The sequence below is a fragment of the Orbicella franksi genome, chromosome 5 (assembly GCF_964199315.1).
Source record: "Orbicella franksi chromosome 5, jaOrbFran1.1, whole genome shotgun sequence".
NCBI lineage: Eukaryota > Metazoa > Cnidaria > Anthozoa > Scleractinia > Merulinidae > Orbicella > Orbicella franksi.
In genome coordinates, this window is record NC_138149.1 from 18,599,730 (window position 1) to 18,616,469 (window position 16,740).

Below are 16,740 nucleotides of genomic sequence, written 5' to 3' on the forward strand. Positions count from 1 at the left end.
ATATTTCAATCGCTTAGCGCCTGGACTTGCTGCTTGAGCAAGAAGGAGAAGAGTCAGCTTGTCGTTTGGGTGAAGCTTGGGACTGGCTTGGTGGCTCGCCAGGGCAAGCTCCAACGCAGTGCAGACCAAAGCAGCTGGAGCATTTGTGGGCAAAATGGCATGAAGAAGAAGGAGCAAAACAACGGCCTTGTTCCACGATTTGCAAATAATGTGTGAAGACGAAGCTCCATGTGGCTCCGTGGATTCATCTGACAGTTCACGGCCAGGATGGACAGAGGCCCCAGTCGCGTGGAAATTAAACAACGGAACATTTATGGCCGACCAGTCCGTCAAATTCGTTGCGACAGCATTTTTGCAGAAGGCCTGGTCATACGCCAACCAGAGCCGACCGGCGAACTGGTGATGTGTGCGGAGAATCAAAAGCTGGTATTGCAGCAAATCCCTCCTCCACTGAGGGAATTGGGACAACAAAATGAGGCTGTGCACTGAGAAAGCCTCCAGCCAACTCGATGTGTCCTCAATGTGCCGTTTAGGCCTTTTGGGTGTCGAAGTTAGCACCAACCGACCGTTGTACAGCAATTGAGGCTCAGACTCAGTTGAGACTATGTTGACAGAAAGCAGCTCGTTCTGCTCTACAAACTTCCCAGCCACAATCTGGCTTACGAGTTTCGCTGGAATGGCGAAAACCCAGGGCCAACCACGAACGCCTGATGCAGTGTAGGCGACTGGGCTGGTGAAGAAACACTGCCGAGAGCGAGCAACGTGGTCCCAATAGCGGTGTTGGACAAAGATTTTTTTTAAAATATAATTTAAAGTAACCCTTCTTAACAAATTACACGTATCACAAATTCCAACAATTACAATAACAAAGTACTCTGGTATGGCTACTCGGATACTACAATGTACCTTACTTATTTACATCCGGTGTTACTTACTTACATTAGGAAAACGGATAACATAAAATAATTAATTAATTCTGACAGCACACATTAGCTACAATTAAATTAAACAGGATAAAAAGCAAGAACTAGAAATAAAAAGAGAAAGAAAAAAACAATAAAAGGAAAGGAAAACTTAAAATTACAAAATAAGCAAAAAAGCAAACAAACAACTAGTAGTGCGGGGAAGGGGGAGGAGGAACAATTTCTAATCTTGATTTAATACAATTGAAAGTAACTTAGTCTATAAAGTTTGAGGAGCATTGTTACGTTACGAGTACTTTTTCGGTGTTAATTTACAAATTTTCAACTTTGTATTTATAGTTGATTCTAGCAATAAATTCGGGTAGTACAAGTGAACTGTTGTTTAGTTTACTTACATACACATAGAAATTCATAAAAAGGAGGGTGTAATTGAATTTTCTCACTAGCTCCATGTATGTTGGGTGTTTAAAGGTGGTGAAAAGCGTTTCTTTTGTATCTGGTTTAAAGTTTGAACCATTCTGAGTGTTAAACCAATTGATGACTTTACATGTGAAGGTTTTTGTAAATTCGCAGTCGATAAAGGTGTGATTTATGGAGTCTGGCTCACCACAGTAGATGCAGTCACTCTCTGTATTTATCCCATATCTGAAGAGTTCTTTCTTTGTAATGACAATCCTATGGATAAGTTTGAATTGAAATTCTTTCAACTTATTTTCTTTGCATGTTTTTGAAGCCATTTTAAAGACATCTGTCCAATTCTCTGTGTCTATTGAAATATCTCATTTCCATCTTTCCGGGCCAGTATATGGACAGAGTTTCCGGGCCAGTGTTGGACAAAGATGTTGCGAGTGCGGGTATTGGTGAGGCAAACATAGAAACAAACGAAGGCACAACAAAATTGGGCCTACCTTGCACCGTAGCACTCGCAGCAACCGCCGAAACAGGAGGAAAACCAATGCCAGAGGCTGCCAGGGCTGAGACTTGAGCATCTAGCTGGCTAGAAGATAGAAACGATGGATGAACGCCACCAGGCATGGCCGCCTCCGGCACACTCGTGGATGAAGAAACGGGGGCGTCAATGGTAGATTTGATGCTTGCTCAGCCACGAGGGCTTGCTTGACCGCATTGACAACCGATGCCAAGAAAGCGGGAGAAGGCTGATCAGTAGATTGAGCTTGAGACGTTGAAGGAACGACCGGTGTCTGTGTAGTTGATCGAGGGACATTTGCATCATTTGAACGTGGTCAAGTCGTCTCAGCAACAGAAACAATGGCATCAAAGGCCACTGCTTGGCTGTTACGGGTTGACCTGGCCATCATTATCGTATTAACAAGGATAAACAATAGCTCTCGAAAGAAAACAAAAGGCAACAAAGAGGCAAGAATCCGCAATGATTCGCGAGCAAAGCAGTGCAACTGATCCGCAACAATCAGCTGAATACACTACAACAATTATGCAATGACCCATAAACCCCTGCAAACCCCCTGAAGGCCGCCCCACAGGTCATGTACTCCCAAACGGGGAAACCTCTGGCTGCATAAGCTCATATTTAACTTGCCTAAATGATATTAGCTGGATGGGCACCCTAGCTGGCTGCGTTAGCTTGAGTTTAACCTTGCCTAAATGATATTTAGCCACATCTTGAAGTGACTGTTGAATGGTCAAAATGAACTGTTTTTATAAACACATCGCACTTGTTTGGTTGCTTACATAAAATATCCTGGAAATATCTAATTAAATAGAAAAAGGCCACAGGATCGATTCTCCTCCACCTCAGGTGTAAAAGCTAATATTAATTGCTTTACAGCTCTGAAATGTTCTAAAGATGGCTGTTTTTTTGTGGGGGAGGTGGGGGGCTTAGAACACTAGTCTCTTCTCCCATAATCACTCTAAATTTTGAGTGGGGTTTGAGAGTAATACAACCAGTGACATCACAAGGCTGTTTTGGCCATGCCAAGATTATGCCAATTATGGGCTCAACCAGCCAACTTCTGATGGCTGAAAAAGCAGTTTTCGTTCACCATACGCAAAAACATAGTTGTCTGTGTTTTCAAGTAAGGTTCAAACTTCATTATTAAGCAAAAATCTCAGATACGAAAATTCATTTCAGTTGCACTTTAAGTTGTCATCAACTGTCCTCGTCATGTCACATGATTGATTTAAAGATGATTATAGTCGTCATAGCAACAAGGGTGTCATGCCAGAAAGTCAAGTAAATGGAATCATGCAAGAAAAGTCAGGCAAAACTATGTTTAATGTTCCCCAGCCAACCAGGGGACAGCACCAACTTATTTTACAGGGCAGGACATGAGCAGACCAAGGTAGTCATGTGCCACAAAATGGAAGTATTTTCAAGTCAATTAGCAGTTCATGAACGTACCCATACGGAGAAGTCTTGAAGGTCTGAGGGTCCACTATACGTTTGCTGAAAACCATTAGTACTTTTTGTTTTGTGTTTTAGTGTCAAGAGCATAGCGTTTATCATCCCTCATGATGGGGCATGTTTTGTTCATATCAGTTTGGTGAACTCTATTGTGAAGAGGTGATTGAATTTCATATTTGACATTCTGGTCCAATCTAGTTAGCACTTGATAACATCATCCTTGAAATCCCCAAGATAGTTGTGGAGGGGTTGATCTGGCAACCAGTTTAATGCCAACCATTCTTGTACACCCAAGGATGCAAAGATGTTTAATGCTAGCATCCCAGTTTTCTTCTTATTCTACATCATTCAACGAAATGGTGCAATGTGATAGTGCTTGTGCAACCACTGCAGAAAGTGTCTTGTGAGTCCAATATTGCCACAAACTCAAGTGTCAACAAAGGATCCCACCCCTTCTCTCTCTTTTTCCACATGCTTCCTGTGGCATTCCAAGATTTCTACAACTTTGTAGCCTTGTTCTCTCACTCACTTCAACTTTCCTGCACACGGGTAAACATTGGCCACCAGTCTTCCCTCCAAATGAGCATTGGGCTTAAAATGGTTTGGGTAACATGTGGGGCAACTGTGCCAAAAGCAGCCCTGGATCTCGAAGACCATATTTGTGAGTTAATAACCATCCACAGTGTAAAGGCTGTACAGGATGCAGTATTTACCATGGTTGGCCCTACATGCAAATCCCTACAGACTGGTGATGTTGATTGTCTGGGAGCCCAGCAAACAGTGTTTCCGACAATGTAGTCATTCTAGGGCAGCCCAAAGTTGGTTGGTTTTCTGTCACCATCTGCATAGGAGCTCACTGGGAATGATGTTGGGTGCAATATGGTTGTGGTGCAGGTCGTGGTTACAGTCAGAGGTAATGGTGACTTCATCCTACAGACTGAATTTGGTCTGTTCTTTGAAGAGTTCTTAGATGACCAAGCAACCTGGAAGTCAAAGACAATCTCCTTAGTTGGCTCCTTGTTTGTCATTCCATTTCTCAAATTCCTTGAGTCCCAAGTTGGACATGGACTCTGGCATGTAGAACTGTGTACCAGGAATGGTACCCACATACTTTTGTTTTCTGAAACATTTAATCAGTGAGCAAAGTAGCATTAATTTTCTTGAGGTCAGTGAGGTCAAAGGTTTCGGGCAAAGTTTGAGAGTGGCATTTGAAAAAAGGAGAGGGAGTTGATGAAGCAGATCCTATTAAATGTCACTTGCAACAATTTGCCACCATTCTGTGGTTACTTGATGATCCAATGCTGACAGTGGTATTCATCCACAAAAAAGATGCTGTCATCCCCCAAGACGTTGTGAACAAAGACTGTGTATAAGTCTTTGGTACAATACTTTTTGCTAATGTGGCAGTTGACATAATTATTATAAATTAAGAATAAAAATCAGCAATAATAATTTCAAATGACGTTTTAATGACTCATTTATCATTTTCAAATTCTAAGTCAGATTCCTATGAGTTCTTTATATACTAAGGATGCATGTGAAAGTCATGTTTCTTGTGATTAAACACTCTGCAATGTGAATTTTAGAGAGTGTTAATGAAGTACTAAATAGTTTTGCTTTTATTGAGTCAGATTGAATGTTCTGTTTAGGTTTCTTTTCTTGGATAAAGAGCATTTCAAAAATTAAGCCTTCAAGTTTCCCTCTATGTTTCTTAAGGATGGTAAATTGTCCTTGTAGGTCTTTGTTCATCTGACTGTGGGTGTCACGCAGGTATTTTCCAATAGCTGAGTGCTTGTGTTCAGCAATGCATTGAAAAAGGTGTCAGAGAGTATAGCCAACATAATCCGCATCACACAAATAACATTTGAATTTGTAGACAATGCGTTGTTGATTTATTAACCGTGGTTTGGCCTCTGCTACTTTGATGTAGTCGGCAATTTTCTTGCTTGTGAAAACAACTTCAGTTTTCAGAAGATCCCTCTCAACAATAGGTCTGGTTAGGATGAGAGACAGTGGGCACGGTTTAACACAGCCATTAGAAGAGATTGTTTGTAACGGGCATCAACATGACTTTGATAGTAGAGAAGTAGGCCCTTATTTGTTGTTTTCCTGTAGTCACATGTTTTCATTTGTTTTCCAATCTTTATGAGCTCCATTATGATGAAAGTAGTTTGTTGTTTGCAACTTCCATCATGAAGGTGACTGCTGGGCATGCTTCGTTTAATGTTGTCAGGAAAGCCATAGCAGTGGAATATCTTTTACTGTGGCTATGGTGTCATCCATGCATCACTTATAAGAAGATTATGTACTTATTGACTGAGTGGGAGGGCCGGACGGGAAAATATTTGGCTCGAGGTCAGGACATACGGACCGAGCTGTGCTCGGTCCACATGTCCTGACCGAGAGCCAAATATTTTCCCCTCCGGGTCGATCTTACTCAGTCAATATGCATTTTATCATATGACCACTTAGTGTTGAAAATTTTGAAAATTCTGTTTGAACCTAAATAGAACGCGATTACATAACATCAGACAACCACGTGCAGAACAACTGCAGAAAAAATTCTACAATAAAAACTTGCCATTTATTTTTTCATGTCGAATAAGAAACTCACAATTCATAGAAAAACATGACTCATTTTCTCATTTTTGTTTTTCAATGTAAGTCCACAATTACAATTCATGATTAAAGGCCAACAGAAAGTTGCCATTAAGCTGTTAAAAATATGTCAAAGCCATCAAAAACTTAGCGAGTGACAAAAGTTCGCTTCAAGCTTAACTGAAATTGTTCAGAAAATCTTCTTCATCTGAAAACTCAAGAAAGTGTGGGCGTCGTTTCAAGCTATTTGTTGACCTCTTGGATTCTCTTGAACAAGGGAGAACCAGCAGCTGAATATTAATGACACTGATGTTGGCTCCCGCAAACAGTGTCTGGGCTGCTGACTTTGCTGGCTTTGCTGTGGAGTGGAACTTACACCATTAAAACACAAACAAGTTTTATTATCTGGATGAACTGTACGGTAATGAACTCGTGTAATGAACAATGAAATGTACAGTAATGAACTCAGTTTTGTCTCTTCAAACAACACTGATGTAGAAACTGCAGAGCAGTTTATCCTACTGTACACAAGGTATGTTTGTGATTTCTCCAGTTTAACCAACTTCTCCGAGGAACTCTGGAAATTCGAAGAAAACATTTAGATAGTACTTTGTTTTCTTCGCGTTGCCGGTTTTCTTGCTTTTGACCCATGATTAATTATTTGATGAAAGAAGTTTTGCCTCAAGAGTCTGTTTGCTTATTTCCAAGGTTAATAATCGGACAGTCCATGTGGACAAGTTGTTTTCTTGACCGCCTGTTTGCTTGTTGTTGGCTTCTGAGAAAGTTGTGAACCTTTTTATTTGTGAGGAGTGTTGACTTTCTTTCTTTGCTTTCGGAGTGAGTTGGCGACTGGAGTATACATAGTTCTGCATCGGACGGTTCACCTGGATAGTAAAATTCACTCCCAGAATGTGCTCTTTCACCACTCACTTTGCAGAGAACAAATTTTTGCAGCAACAAAATTGTTTTTGTCATTAACTCGCCACGATTTTGTCTCATGCATTTCTAGTAGGGTCGTATGCATTTGTAGTAGGGCCATACATGTTTTTCCGGCCCTATCACTTCAACGCATACTGCCCACATACGGGACCTTTTCACTTATGACTTTCCAAGGAAATTGTGCACAGGGCTGTACGGGTCATATGATAAGGTAACGTATCCTTGCTGTCTAGTTTCTCCTCAGTAGAACACAAATGAGTTCACCATGAGTGGCCCCATTGCTATTCCACAATGTTTTTCATCAAGACTCCCGTTGAATTGAACTTTAGAAGTACTGTACAAGTACTGTACAAGTACTGTACAAGTACTATACAAGCACATCTTCCATGTGTTTTTGAGAAAGCAAGAGTTTCATGTTACAAACATTGGCATGAAATGTAATATTGTCATGTTCGCTGCCTCAATGTATTATTTAACTAGCAAGGTCAATACAAACTAGGAGTTGACAGTGGGAGTTATATAGGAACTGTGTTATATAGTACTGTGTAGGTGCTATACATTGTACTCTGCACTATCTGAGATTGTCTCACTAGTCAACAATTCTGTGCCACATTATTAGTGCAAAGTGCACTATTGGGATGGTTTGGGGTTGATGTCCACTAGAGCGTTATGCCAATATGCCAATAAGCCAATAAGGCAATAAGCCACCAAGGTAATAAAACCTAAGGCAACAAGGTGTAAAGTTAACGTAAATGTTTGTAAAATATATTAATTAATTAGCCTTGCAGCAAGGGGGTGGGATGGGGTAGATACTTGTGAGCACTGTGCAAAACGTGTTGCACCTACATTACTTCTTTGATTATTCCACAAAGCTCTACATTTGTTTCAGAAAGCCCCTTGCTCTCCTTGTGGTACTTTTCTTTTTAGAACAAAACCAATATTTGCTCTAAATGCATGTGCAGATTAAAATAAGCATAAGTGTCAACTACATATTAGGTGGAAGATACATTTCAAGCAAGATCACACACTAATGTTGAATGCTTTTCCTTGTGGTAAGAGAAATATTATCTATTGTTTTCAAAATACACTAGTGCATTTATTTCATCCTTTAATCTTCTCTATCAAAGAGACCAAAAAGTTCATATCCGCAGGCGAAATTTTCACAAGTAAGTGGCATTAAAACTTGTCAAAATTTGTACAAAAAAAAAACAGGAAACTGCTCAAATATTGCTGCAGACACTGAGGCACTTACTGAAAGTGTACATTATGTAAATTAATTTAATTAGTCTTTGAGGGGACTCTTTCACTGATAAAGGATTTAATCTCAATCAAGTAGCGCTGTCTGCTTTCAGTACTTCTCATTGAAATGTTTCTCACTTGTGGTAACAAGGTGGTAACAGAACGTGCTGCTCTGTGACAATTCTATAATTAGATTAGTTCTTGTTCATCGGTGACTGCAAAATTTGAGTATTAGTTAGTTAGGCCATTACACATCCTGGTGGAACAAAGGGCGGTTACAATGCTGTGCAAGTGGACTCTGTTCGCGGCTGTTCTTTTTGCTGTAGTCCAGGTGATGTTGGGTTCTTTGAGCTCCTCTTCCACTGACCTCTTCCAGGTTTTCACTCGTCTTCCTACCTTCCTTTTACCCTGCAGATTCCATTCAAGGGCCTGTCTGGTTGTATCAGATGTTGGTTTCCGTAATGTGTGGCCAATCCAATTTGATTTGCACCTGGTGATCTCTGCTGGAATACATTCTTGTTCTGTTCTTGCCCAAAGTTCCCTGTTGCTGATTTTCTCTCCCCAGTATAAAATTTGAGTATAGCCAGGCACAAACTTGGCTATTTTAAGATCCTTGTAATCAATCTCACGTCGAGGGCAGGTAAGACGGAAAAAAATTAATATTTTGTGTTGAAAGCTGTGGGCACAGAACTGAGCTTAGACGTTTAGCTTCTGGGCCAGATTTCAACTTACCTGAAGGTTGTCCAGAAGGTGACTGTAAATCAGCATTTCGTGAATGAAAGTCCCCTATTGGTGTCTCTTTCCTTGGAGTGGAGTAAGCCAAATTGATTGACCCAACAGTCAACCTTGGAAGCCAGAGGAGTCATGAGTCTCAGCTGTGGTAGTGTGACATACAAGTGCAAGCAGAACAAGTGTTTTTGTTCTTTTCTTGCTTGTGCTTATGTTAATGTCAATTGGAAATGCACTGCTGTTAGCATAAGCTAAGCACAAGTTTAAGTCTGCCATCTTGTTTCATGTTACCGAGGAGGTATGGAACCGAAAATAAGGCAATTATCCATTGTGCTCATGCGTACATGCTTTTGCTTGTGTTATGGGCAACATCATTGCCATTATGCCTGTTCTTGTGCTTATGTCGTAGTAAAAAAACAGACCTAAAACATTAGAGTAATTCTATATTTTGCAAAAGTAGCTCATATCACTGACATACTTTGGTTACTTATAATTGGAGGAGGTAGGCTGGGAATTTTTTTACTAATTTATGACAAAATAACCCTAAAAAGAAAGTAAGAAGAGAAGATCCTGTACACCCCCTAATGTCTTATTTCTTGGTGATGACCCCCTTTGAACCTGCCTGAACACACATGCCAGAAGTCAAGAAGCTCTTTGTCACAGCAGGTGTTCATTACAAGAATAGAAATGAAATAATTATTAGTTAAAAAATTATTTGTAAATTGTACAAATATGTATTTGTTTATGTTTCATTATAGCACTTCTCTGGTAGTAATGGTTTTAACTTAGTCATGTACCTTACATGTTTCAATTTTTTAAATTATTTTTATTAGTTAGCGTGGAACTGTTGATTACGTGTGACTATAATTTTTTGACGTTTGGTTTTACAGATGATTCTATCATTTCAAATCTCGGGAGATTAAAACTTACTAACCAAGGTCAAGAAATTGAAAGCCCTACAAAGACCGACATTGAGTTGTCATCAGACAGTGATAAGGACAAGTGTGGGCCAAGTGATCCAAGTGATAAAGTTCAAGAGGCTCCTGTTGAACTGAAAGGAGAGGTACACAATGCATGCTAATACTGCACCACTAGTGCAGACATGAAGCTGTTGATAAACTGCCATTAGAATGCATGATTACATTACTGCAGAATACACTTTTGGCATAGTTAATTACGGGAGCTCTTTCACCGATGTAGGCTATTTACTCCTAGATGAGTAGTGCTGTTTACCTTCAATAGTCAAGCAGTTTAAGGCCTTGGTCAGGAATGCAAAGAGGAATAATGTTTGGGCAGCTAAAATAGCTATAATAATGTTTGTTTTACCCCACTAAAATTTTCCCTGTTCCTAAAACTTGGCATGCCTTAACATTTCATTTTGAATCTGCCTGATCGTAAGACAGGCAGTGTGAACAGTTTCTGCACAAAACCAAATAACAGCAGTTATCAAATTTGATCATTATTTTATCCTGGAGAAAATTACAGATCGAAGCTGGTAATTAAAGTGCATGGAGCTTTTAGATGTGTCCTTTTCAGTGCAATAGGAACTTTAAAATTTCTAAATTACACTTCAGTTGTTGCATAATATTCTCTGATAGAATATAGATGTTCTAAGTTTCAGTAATAGATTTGGTATCTTGCAAGAATCAAACAATGGTTTAGCAGAAATTATATAATCTTTTTCTTCTCTAAAACCTGCACGTTTCCTTTCTGATAGTTTCTTCAACTTGGCCTTTCCTATTTTATTGTTCATGTGGCCATGTTGAAGGAAAGTTCAAATGCTCCATTGCTATACAGCACCGTTTAAATCTAAAATTTTGCAAACAAAATTCCAGAATTTCAGACTTTTCAATCCAAATAATGAAATTTCAGAAGCCGAGTGTTTCTGTTACTGTTAAAATTCACGAAAATTTCCCTTGGCTTCATAAAACTGTACAACAAAAGTACATGGTAAATTAGCCTGCTTTGGAGGAGTATTACAGGGAAAGGGTAGGGGGATAAGAAAATGTGAGGGAGAAGGGAAAGGGACATGTTCTTCCTTTCTCCCAGTCCCCCTCCTCCAACCTTGAACACCTGCTTCTCAGGCTAATGGTACATGTACCTTGCAAAATTTCATTCAACATTTAGCTTTAGGTCTTGGCGAGTCACTTCAATTTTCCAAAATTCATTCAAAAGTTTGACCAACCTTTCATTCCTCATGAAATTTCACTAGTATTCGAACATGTTTTCAGTGACTGTAATGCAGACTGTAAGGGAAAGAGTGCAACGAGAAAGTTTGTTACAGTGCAACCACTTGAACCGGGCCACTCGGAACAAAGTTAACCAATCAGAGAATTAATTGAGAACAAAGGATGGCTAATATTTCTGTAAATGGGCCAATGAAACTCAAGAATGCAAACAATGGTTTAACAACAAAAATCTGAAACCCAACAAAGTTGCATAGGACAGGGTTCAACACTAATGGTAGCCAAATAGCCACAGACTAGTAAAAATTCCATTTTGGCTGGTGGTTTTTGTGCTTCACTAGCCATTTTGGCTAGTGAAACTGAAAATTTGTGAGCACTGGAGGCCCAGAGGAAACTAATTAAAAGTTAATTTCAGATTTTTCACAAAAGGAAATTGAGTCGAAGCATGCAGAATTTAAAACATCGGCTGTAACAAATATCATGTATTGGCCCAAACAACGACTTTAAATTAGTATAATGCGAAAGAATGATTTTTTTGTTTGTTTGTTTGTTTGTTTGTAAAAAGCGATGAACGACAAACGAACTGCTTGCGGCTAATGATTAGTCATGCGTGAAATCATACGGAACTCTAGGGATCATGTTTCATGCATGTAGCATCTGGAGGTCACATATGCTTTCAAAAAATTAAAAAATTCAGTTTTTCGAAAATTTGAATGATGCCTATATAATATCGATGCCTATGTTTGCAACTTGTACATAAAGTTAAGATGGAACGGATTGTTGTGTTCATGAGAAATCGTGAATCGGCATTTTGAAAGAAAGGAATGTTCTTTGGCGGTGAGTTGCGAAGTTCTGTGAGAATTTCTCATGGATGGCGGGTCTAAAACACAAGTCACGGGTCACAGGTTATTATTGTTTTTACCAACACTGAAACAACCTTAAACCTTTACTAACACTAACCTTAAGCCTAAACATTGTCTTAGTGTAGTATATAGGCCTAAGGTTAGCATTAGGAAGGGGTTAGGGTTGTTCCAGTATTGGTAAAACAATGACCCGTGACCTGTGTTTTAGACCCACCGTCTCACAGAAGCGAAAACTTTGGTTTTCGTTGTTGAGAGAGCGGCTTAAATCGAGCCTACACTGTAATTGTTGAGCAACGCCTATAATTATAACATTGATGCCTATGCTTGCAAATGTCTATGTCTGGCTAGTGAAAAATTTGTTTTGGCTAGTGAATCAAACCAGTCACTAGCCACTGGGCTAGCAAGCTGAAAATTTAGTCTCGAGCCCTGGTTGCAGACCTCCTCGGAAACTTGCTCACTTTTTGATTGGTTTGTTTCGATCCTATTTTTGAAACTTTTTTCGACTTTTCAACATTTCAAGTGGTTTCGGTAAATTATAAGATCTTCACAGTTTTTCCACAATGGCTTTTGCCCAAAGCATTAAATTGAGATTGAATCAAGTGGGGGCATATATGATAATGGTCGTCGACTTTCCAAACTGTTACGAAAGCATATTTTAGACCTTCACCAGGATGGCACAAGTCCACTGTTGATCACAAGTGAAGTAAAAAGTTGTTGACACTTTGTGCGAAATGTTTTGAGGGACTATGATCTCAACAACTCGTCTATGCCCAAAATGAGAGAAACGCAATCTTGATCAAAACTTGGGGGAGATGTAGTGGAATAATTATTTAAAAAATGAAAAACTCTGCAAAGCCAGCATTACAAGTTCAGAGCTGCAGCAAAGACTTTTGTTGGACAGGATTGCTCATCCGATTGACCTACCATCAAAGTCAGCAATTTTTTGCTGCGGAGCAAGCAGCAACATAATCAGGATTTAAGAAGAATATATAGAAGGGGCTACGAGTTCTTGAATTCATCACTTTTTACAAGAGTGCATTACATTTAACCAGAGTGCACTTCGCAACTTTTTACCAGAGTGCACTGCGCCACGAACAACACGAGGATGTCACACCATTGAGCCGCTGTCTTTTTTCACCTGGATTCCAGTGATAGTCCAGCTGTTAAGGGACAAAATTCGTTTTTTTTATAAAAGCATCAAACTTGGCAGGGCTGCTAAGCTCCATAAGACAAACATTTCCTGATATGGAGCCATGCCAAATTTGCTTCCAGAACCATGGAATGCGCATGTCAAAAATACAGCATACAAGGCCCTTACATGGAAACGAGGCTGATGCAAAATACTGATTAGTTTGGCCTTCTGGGACTACTATGCCTAGTATCTTGCTTTTTTTAATACAACAACAAATTAACCAGTGCTTTTGAGTGCTTTTAAATTATGTCACGTGATAGTCACTTGAGCATTATCTTCAATTACCAGCAATAGGCACTGATGAAATCATTACCATTTTTTACATGCCAATTTTATCATTTGCAATGTAAATTCTATTGTCTAGAGTAGGAAATTCAAACCTTAAATGTATGTTTGGGATGTACCAAAAACGTAATATCAGAACTATGCATCAAATCGAGGCCGAGATACAGAGTCAATTTATATAGGTTTCATTGACATGATTTTCTTGAGTTACTTGCTTAGTGTGATTGAGACACCTTCTATTTCGCATTTGAGACTTTCAAATATGCTGGAATAGATCAGGTATGTTACAATAAACACTTGCTGAACTTTTTGCTCTGAAGGAAACGTTTTGAAAAACAGCTTTCATTGGCTATAATGTTCCTATGCCTGTCTTTAAAAACACTAGCTGAATAAAGGTTCTTCTAGTTGGAATTTCCACCACGATTGCACAAACCGGTACAGTCAAGATTAGTCTTCAAGCATATGTTAATAACTTACAACAATATTCTACTTATAAACCTGATTTCCATGAATGCCGTGTGTTTAAAAATTACGATAGAGAAAGCGTTCAAATTGACTTGATGAACCAAACTCTCTAATGTTACAGGGTAAGCTGTTGCAAAGGGTTGCGCCGCTGTAAAACTATTTTTCATATAGTTAGTTCTCGGAAAGGGAACAACAAGTTTGTTAACCAAGTCCTTCTGAGCATAATTTGATTCATTTGGTGTTACAAATTTTAAGTGAGATATTCGGGAACCAGACCGTTTCAAGACTTGAAAACCATTAGTTAGGGCTTTCTGAATTTGATGTTGAAATTGCAAGTCTTTCCAGCTGAGTTTGTGAAACAAGGAATCGACATCAGTGTCATAGCCTGATGAAGTTATTACTAGTGCAGCACAGTTTTGTTGTTTTTGTACCTTGTTAGATAATGTTTTGCCACAATTACCCCAAACTAGGTTGCAGTAATCAAAGTGATGTTGAGCTAGTGAGTTGTATATGCAGAGTAGGGTAGATTGAGGCACACATGGCTTAACTCGCTTTAGGGGTGCAATTGCAGTTCTAAGTGATCTTTTTGCACAGTTTATCAGTGTGGGAATGCCAGGTTAGATTTTCATTGATACATACTCCAAGTGATTTCACAGAGGAAACTTGTTCAATCGGAACATTATCAATGGAGAGTTTGAGTGTATCAGATAGAGTACTTAATCTTTGCCTGGAGCCGATCAACATAAATTCCGTTTTTGTAGCGTTCAAGGGAAGTCTGTTAGACACAAGCCATTTGCTTAGCTTTTCAAGGTCGTGAGATAGACTAGACTGAATCAGACGCAAATCAGAACCAGCACAAGTGCTGTTGGTGTCATCATCATGCATTCTAGGTATGTTAAATGATAGAAACAGTTACGCAAATCTTTAAAATAAATTAGAAATAAAAGAGGGCCAAGGATGGTTCCCTGTGGCACACCACATTTAAGAGTGGCTAAGTCAGAAAGAAAGCCATTAACGGAGCACCGTTGTGTGTGATTAGTCAAATATGATTTAAACCAATCAAGAGTTTTCCCATGAGTTCCGCACTGAAATTAGTTATATCCCGTTAAGCCATACTTTCGTGCGGAAATTTTCCAACATTGACTTTTTTCTGAGACTTTTACCACTGTAACATGATGAGTTAGTCAGAAATGTAAAAAAAATGGGGGTTACCCGACTTCGTTTTGGAGAGAACGTGCCCGAAAGAACACCCTAAATCTGAAAAAATCGGGCTGCATTAGAGAATAAGGCCACAGTGTCTGTAAGCCCAAAAATATTGCAAGTAGATCTTGGAAATGAAATGTTCTCTGCCAAATATTGTTTCAGTGGACCTATTAAGTGAATTTAGTTAACTGGTGAGGTTCCTTAAAGAACAAGTTCGCATTTAGTGACCATAGTTTCACACGCCTTGCAGCTGCAAGATGGCATGATCCAACGTCCCATGGACAGAAATCTTTTTAACTTCCCACATTGATTTTTTGTTCATTTTTGAATGATGTGGAGATAATGGTAAGTAAAATCTGTTTCTGGAAGGAAAAGTAAGGGTCACTGAACCTCCAAGATCATTAAATCCAGGCAAAGCTATAGCAATAGCCATCTGTCCTATCATTGCTTAGCACGTGCTCTCATGCATGACGTGACTTGTGAATTTGTGTGCCCAGTAAGGATGCGCAGAAACAATTAGTGCAAACATCCTTAAGGTGGCTCCCTAGAGTATTTACGAACACCCTTCCTATGGAGCGCGAGTTAGAAAAGGAAACTTAGTTAATTTCTCTTAACCCTTTGAATACCAACTACGCATATATGCATAATTAATGGTCATGCTCTTTGTAATAATAATACCACTTTGTACCACTTTTGACGTCATCAATTTAAATGTCATCGGATATTCTTGATAAGCAGATAGTAGTGCTAGGCTAGCCCTTTCCGCACAATGGTCAGGTTTAGATATCGATGACATTCCAACATCACAAATCGAAAAACGTTATCAGTTTTGGTGCAAAAACGGTGGTAAAATGGTCCACAATGCCTATGATTGATCAAGGTCCATTTCTAGGCTTCGCCCGTAATTAACATCCAACTTTTCACTGCAGCCAGAAAGAACATACAATGCAAAAGGTAGCCAGTGTAAAAGGGCAGAGAAAAACAGAAAGGAAAGGGCCAACAAACAAAATTGAGAACGGTTAATGGCAAAAAAAAAAGTCCAAATTTTGGCTTATGCGCATGCCCGGAATTCACGTTTTGCTCAGTTTTGTACCTAATCCTCAAAAAATCTCTTCTTTTAGTAAAAAAAACTCTTTTAGCAAAACTTAGGCTTATTTAGCGTCATGGCAGCTAAAAAACCTGACTTAACGGTTAAAACGGTATTTTTTGGCGAAAGTTTGGTATTCAAAGGGTTAAAGTTCTCCCTGTAGAGATTTACCAGTATGGGTACCGTTAAAATAAGGCTTAGTTTTTGGTTGTCAATTTTTGGATTAAGGCCGTTACTATGGCAACACCTCATCTAATGACAGGCAGATATATTCCTCATTTTGGCCTAAACTCCTTAATATTTATACTCCCTTTCAGTAAAATGTTTGTAATATACTTTGCCACATCATGGAAATAATCTTAATGCAGTATATAAAAGTTTGTAAATCTGGACAATTAATTGTCACATCTTAATTTTAAACTTATAATGTCATTTCTTAGTAGTCTCACCCCCTTGGTCGAATTCTTAAATGAAGAGAAATTGTTACTAAAGCCTGTAGAACACGCTAATTTCATATATGCTGTGATCTATTCCTTTTCATCCAAACATGAATTCAAGGTAAGGCTTTAGCATTTTCAAGCATCGTGATGGACGCGTAGTCTGTCAACATTCTAGAGACATTTAATGCCTACCAGTACAGAATTTATA

At 39.1% G+C, this 16,740-nt stretch overlaps 3 protein-coding genes and 1 pseudogene across 10 annotated transcripts in view; 2 read left to right on the forward strand and 2 right to left on the reverse strand.

The window, feature by feature from the left end:
• LOC145487527 (uncharacterized) overlaps positions 1–16,740 on the reverse strand; it is a 572,009-nt gene that overhangs the window by 210,540 nt on the left and 344,729 nt on the right. The gene's annotated exons all lie outside the window — the stretch shown is intronic.
• LOC145487565 (uncharacterized) overlaps positions 1–16,740 on the forward strand; it is a 400,759-nt gene that overhangs the window by 200,642 nt on the left and 183,377 nt on the right. The gene's annotated exons all lie outside the window — the stretch shown is intronic.
• Positions 1–16,740, forward strand: part of LOC145487541 (uncharacterized) — a 111,379-nt gene that overhangs the window by 52,441 nt on the left and 42,198 nt on the right. For all 8 annotated transcript variants that reach the window (XM_081466372.1, XM_081466367.1, XM_081466366.1 and 5 more), the window contains one exon: positions 9,702–9,874. In XM_081466372.1, coding sequence (XP_081322498.1) covers positions 9,702–9,874 — 173 coding nt within the window. The remainder of the gene's footprint in view (positions 1–9,701; positions 9,875–16,740) is intronic.
• Positions 10–794, reverse strand: LOC145486850 (uncharacterized; annotated as a pseudogene).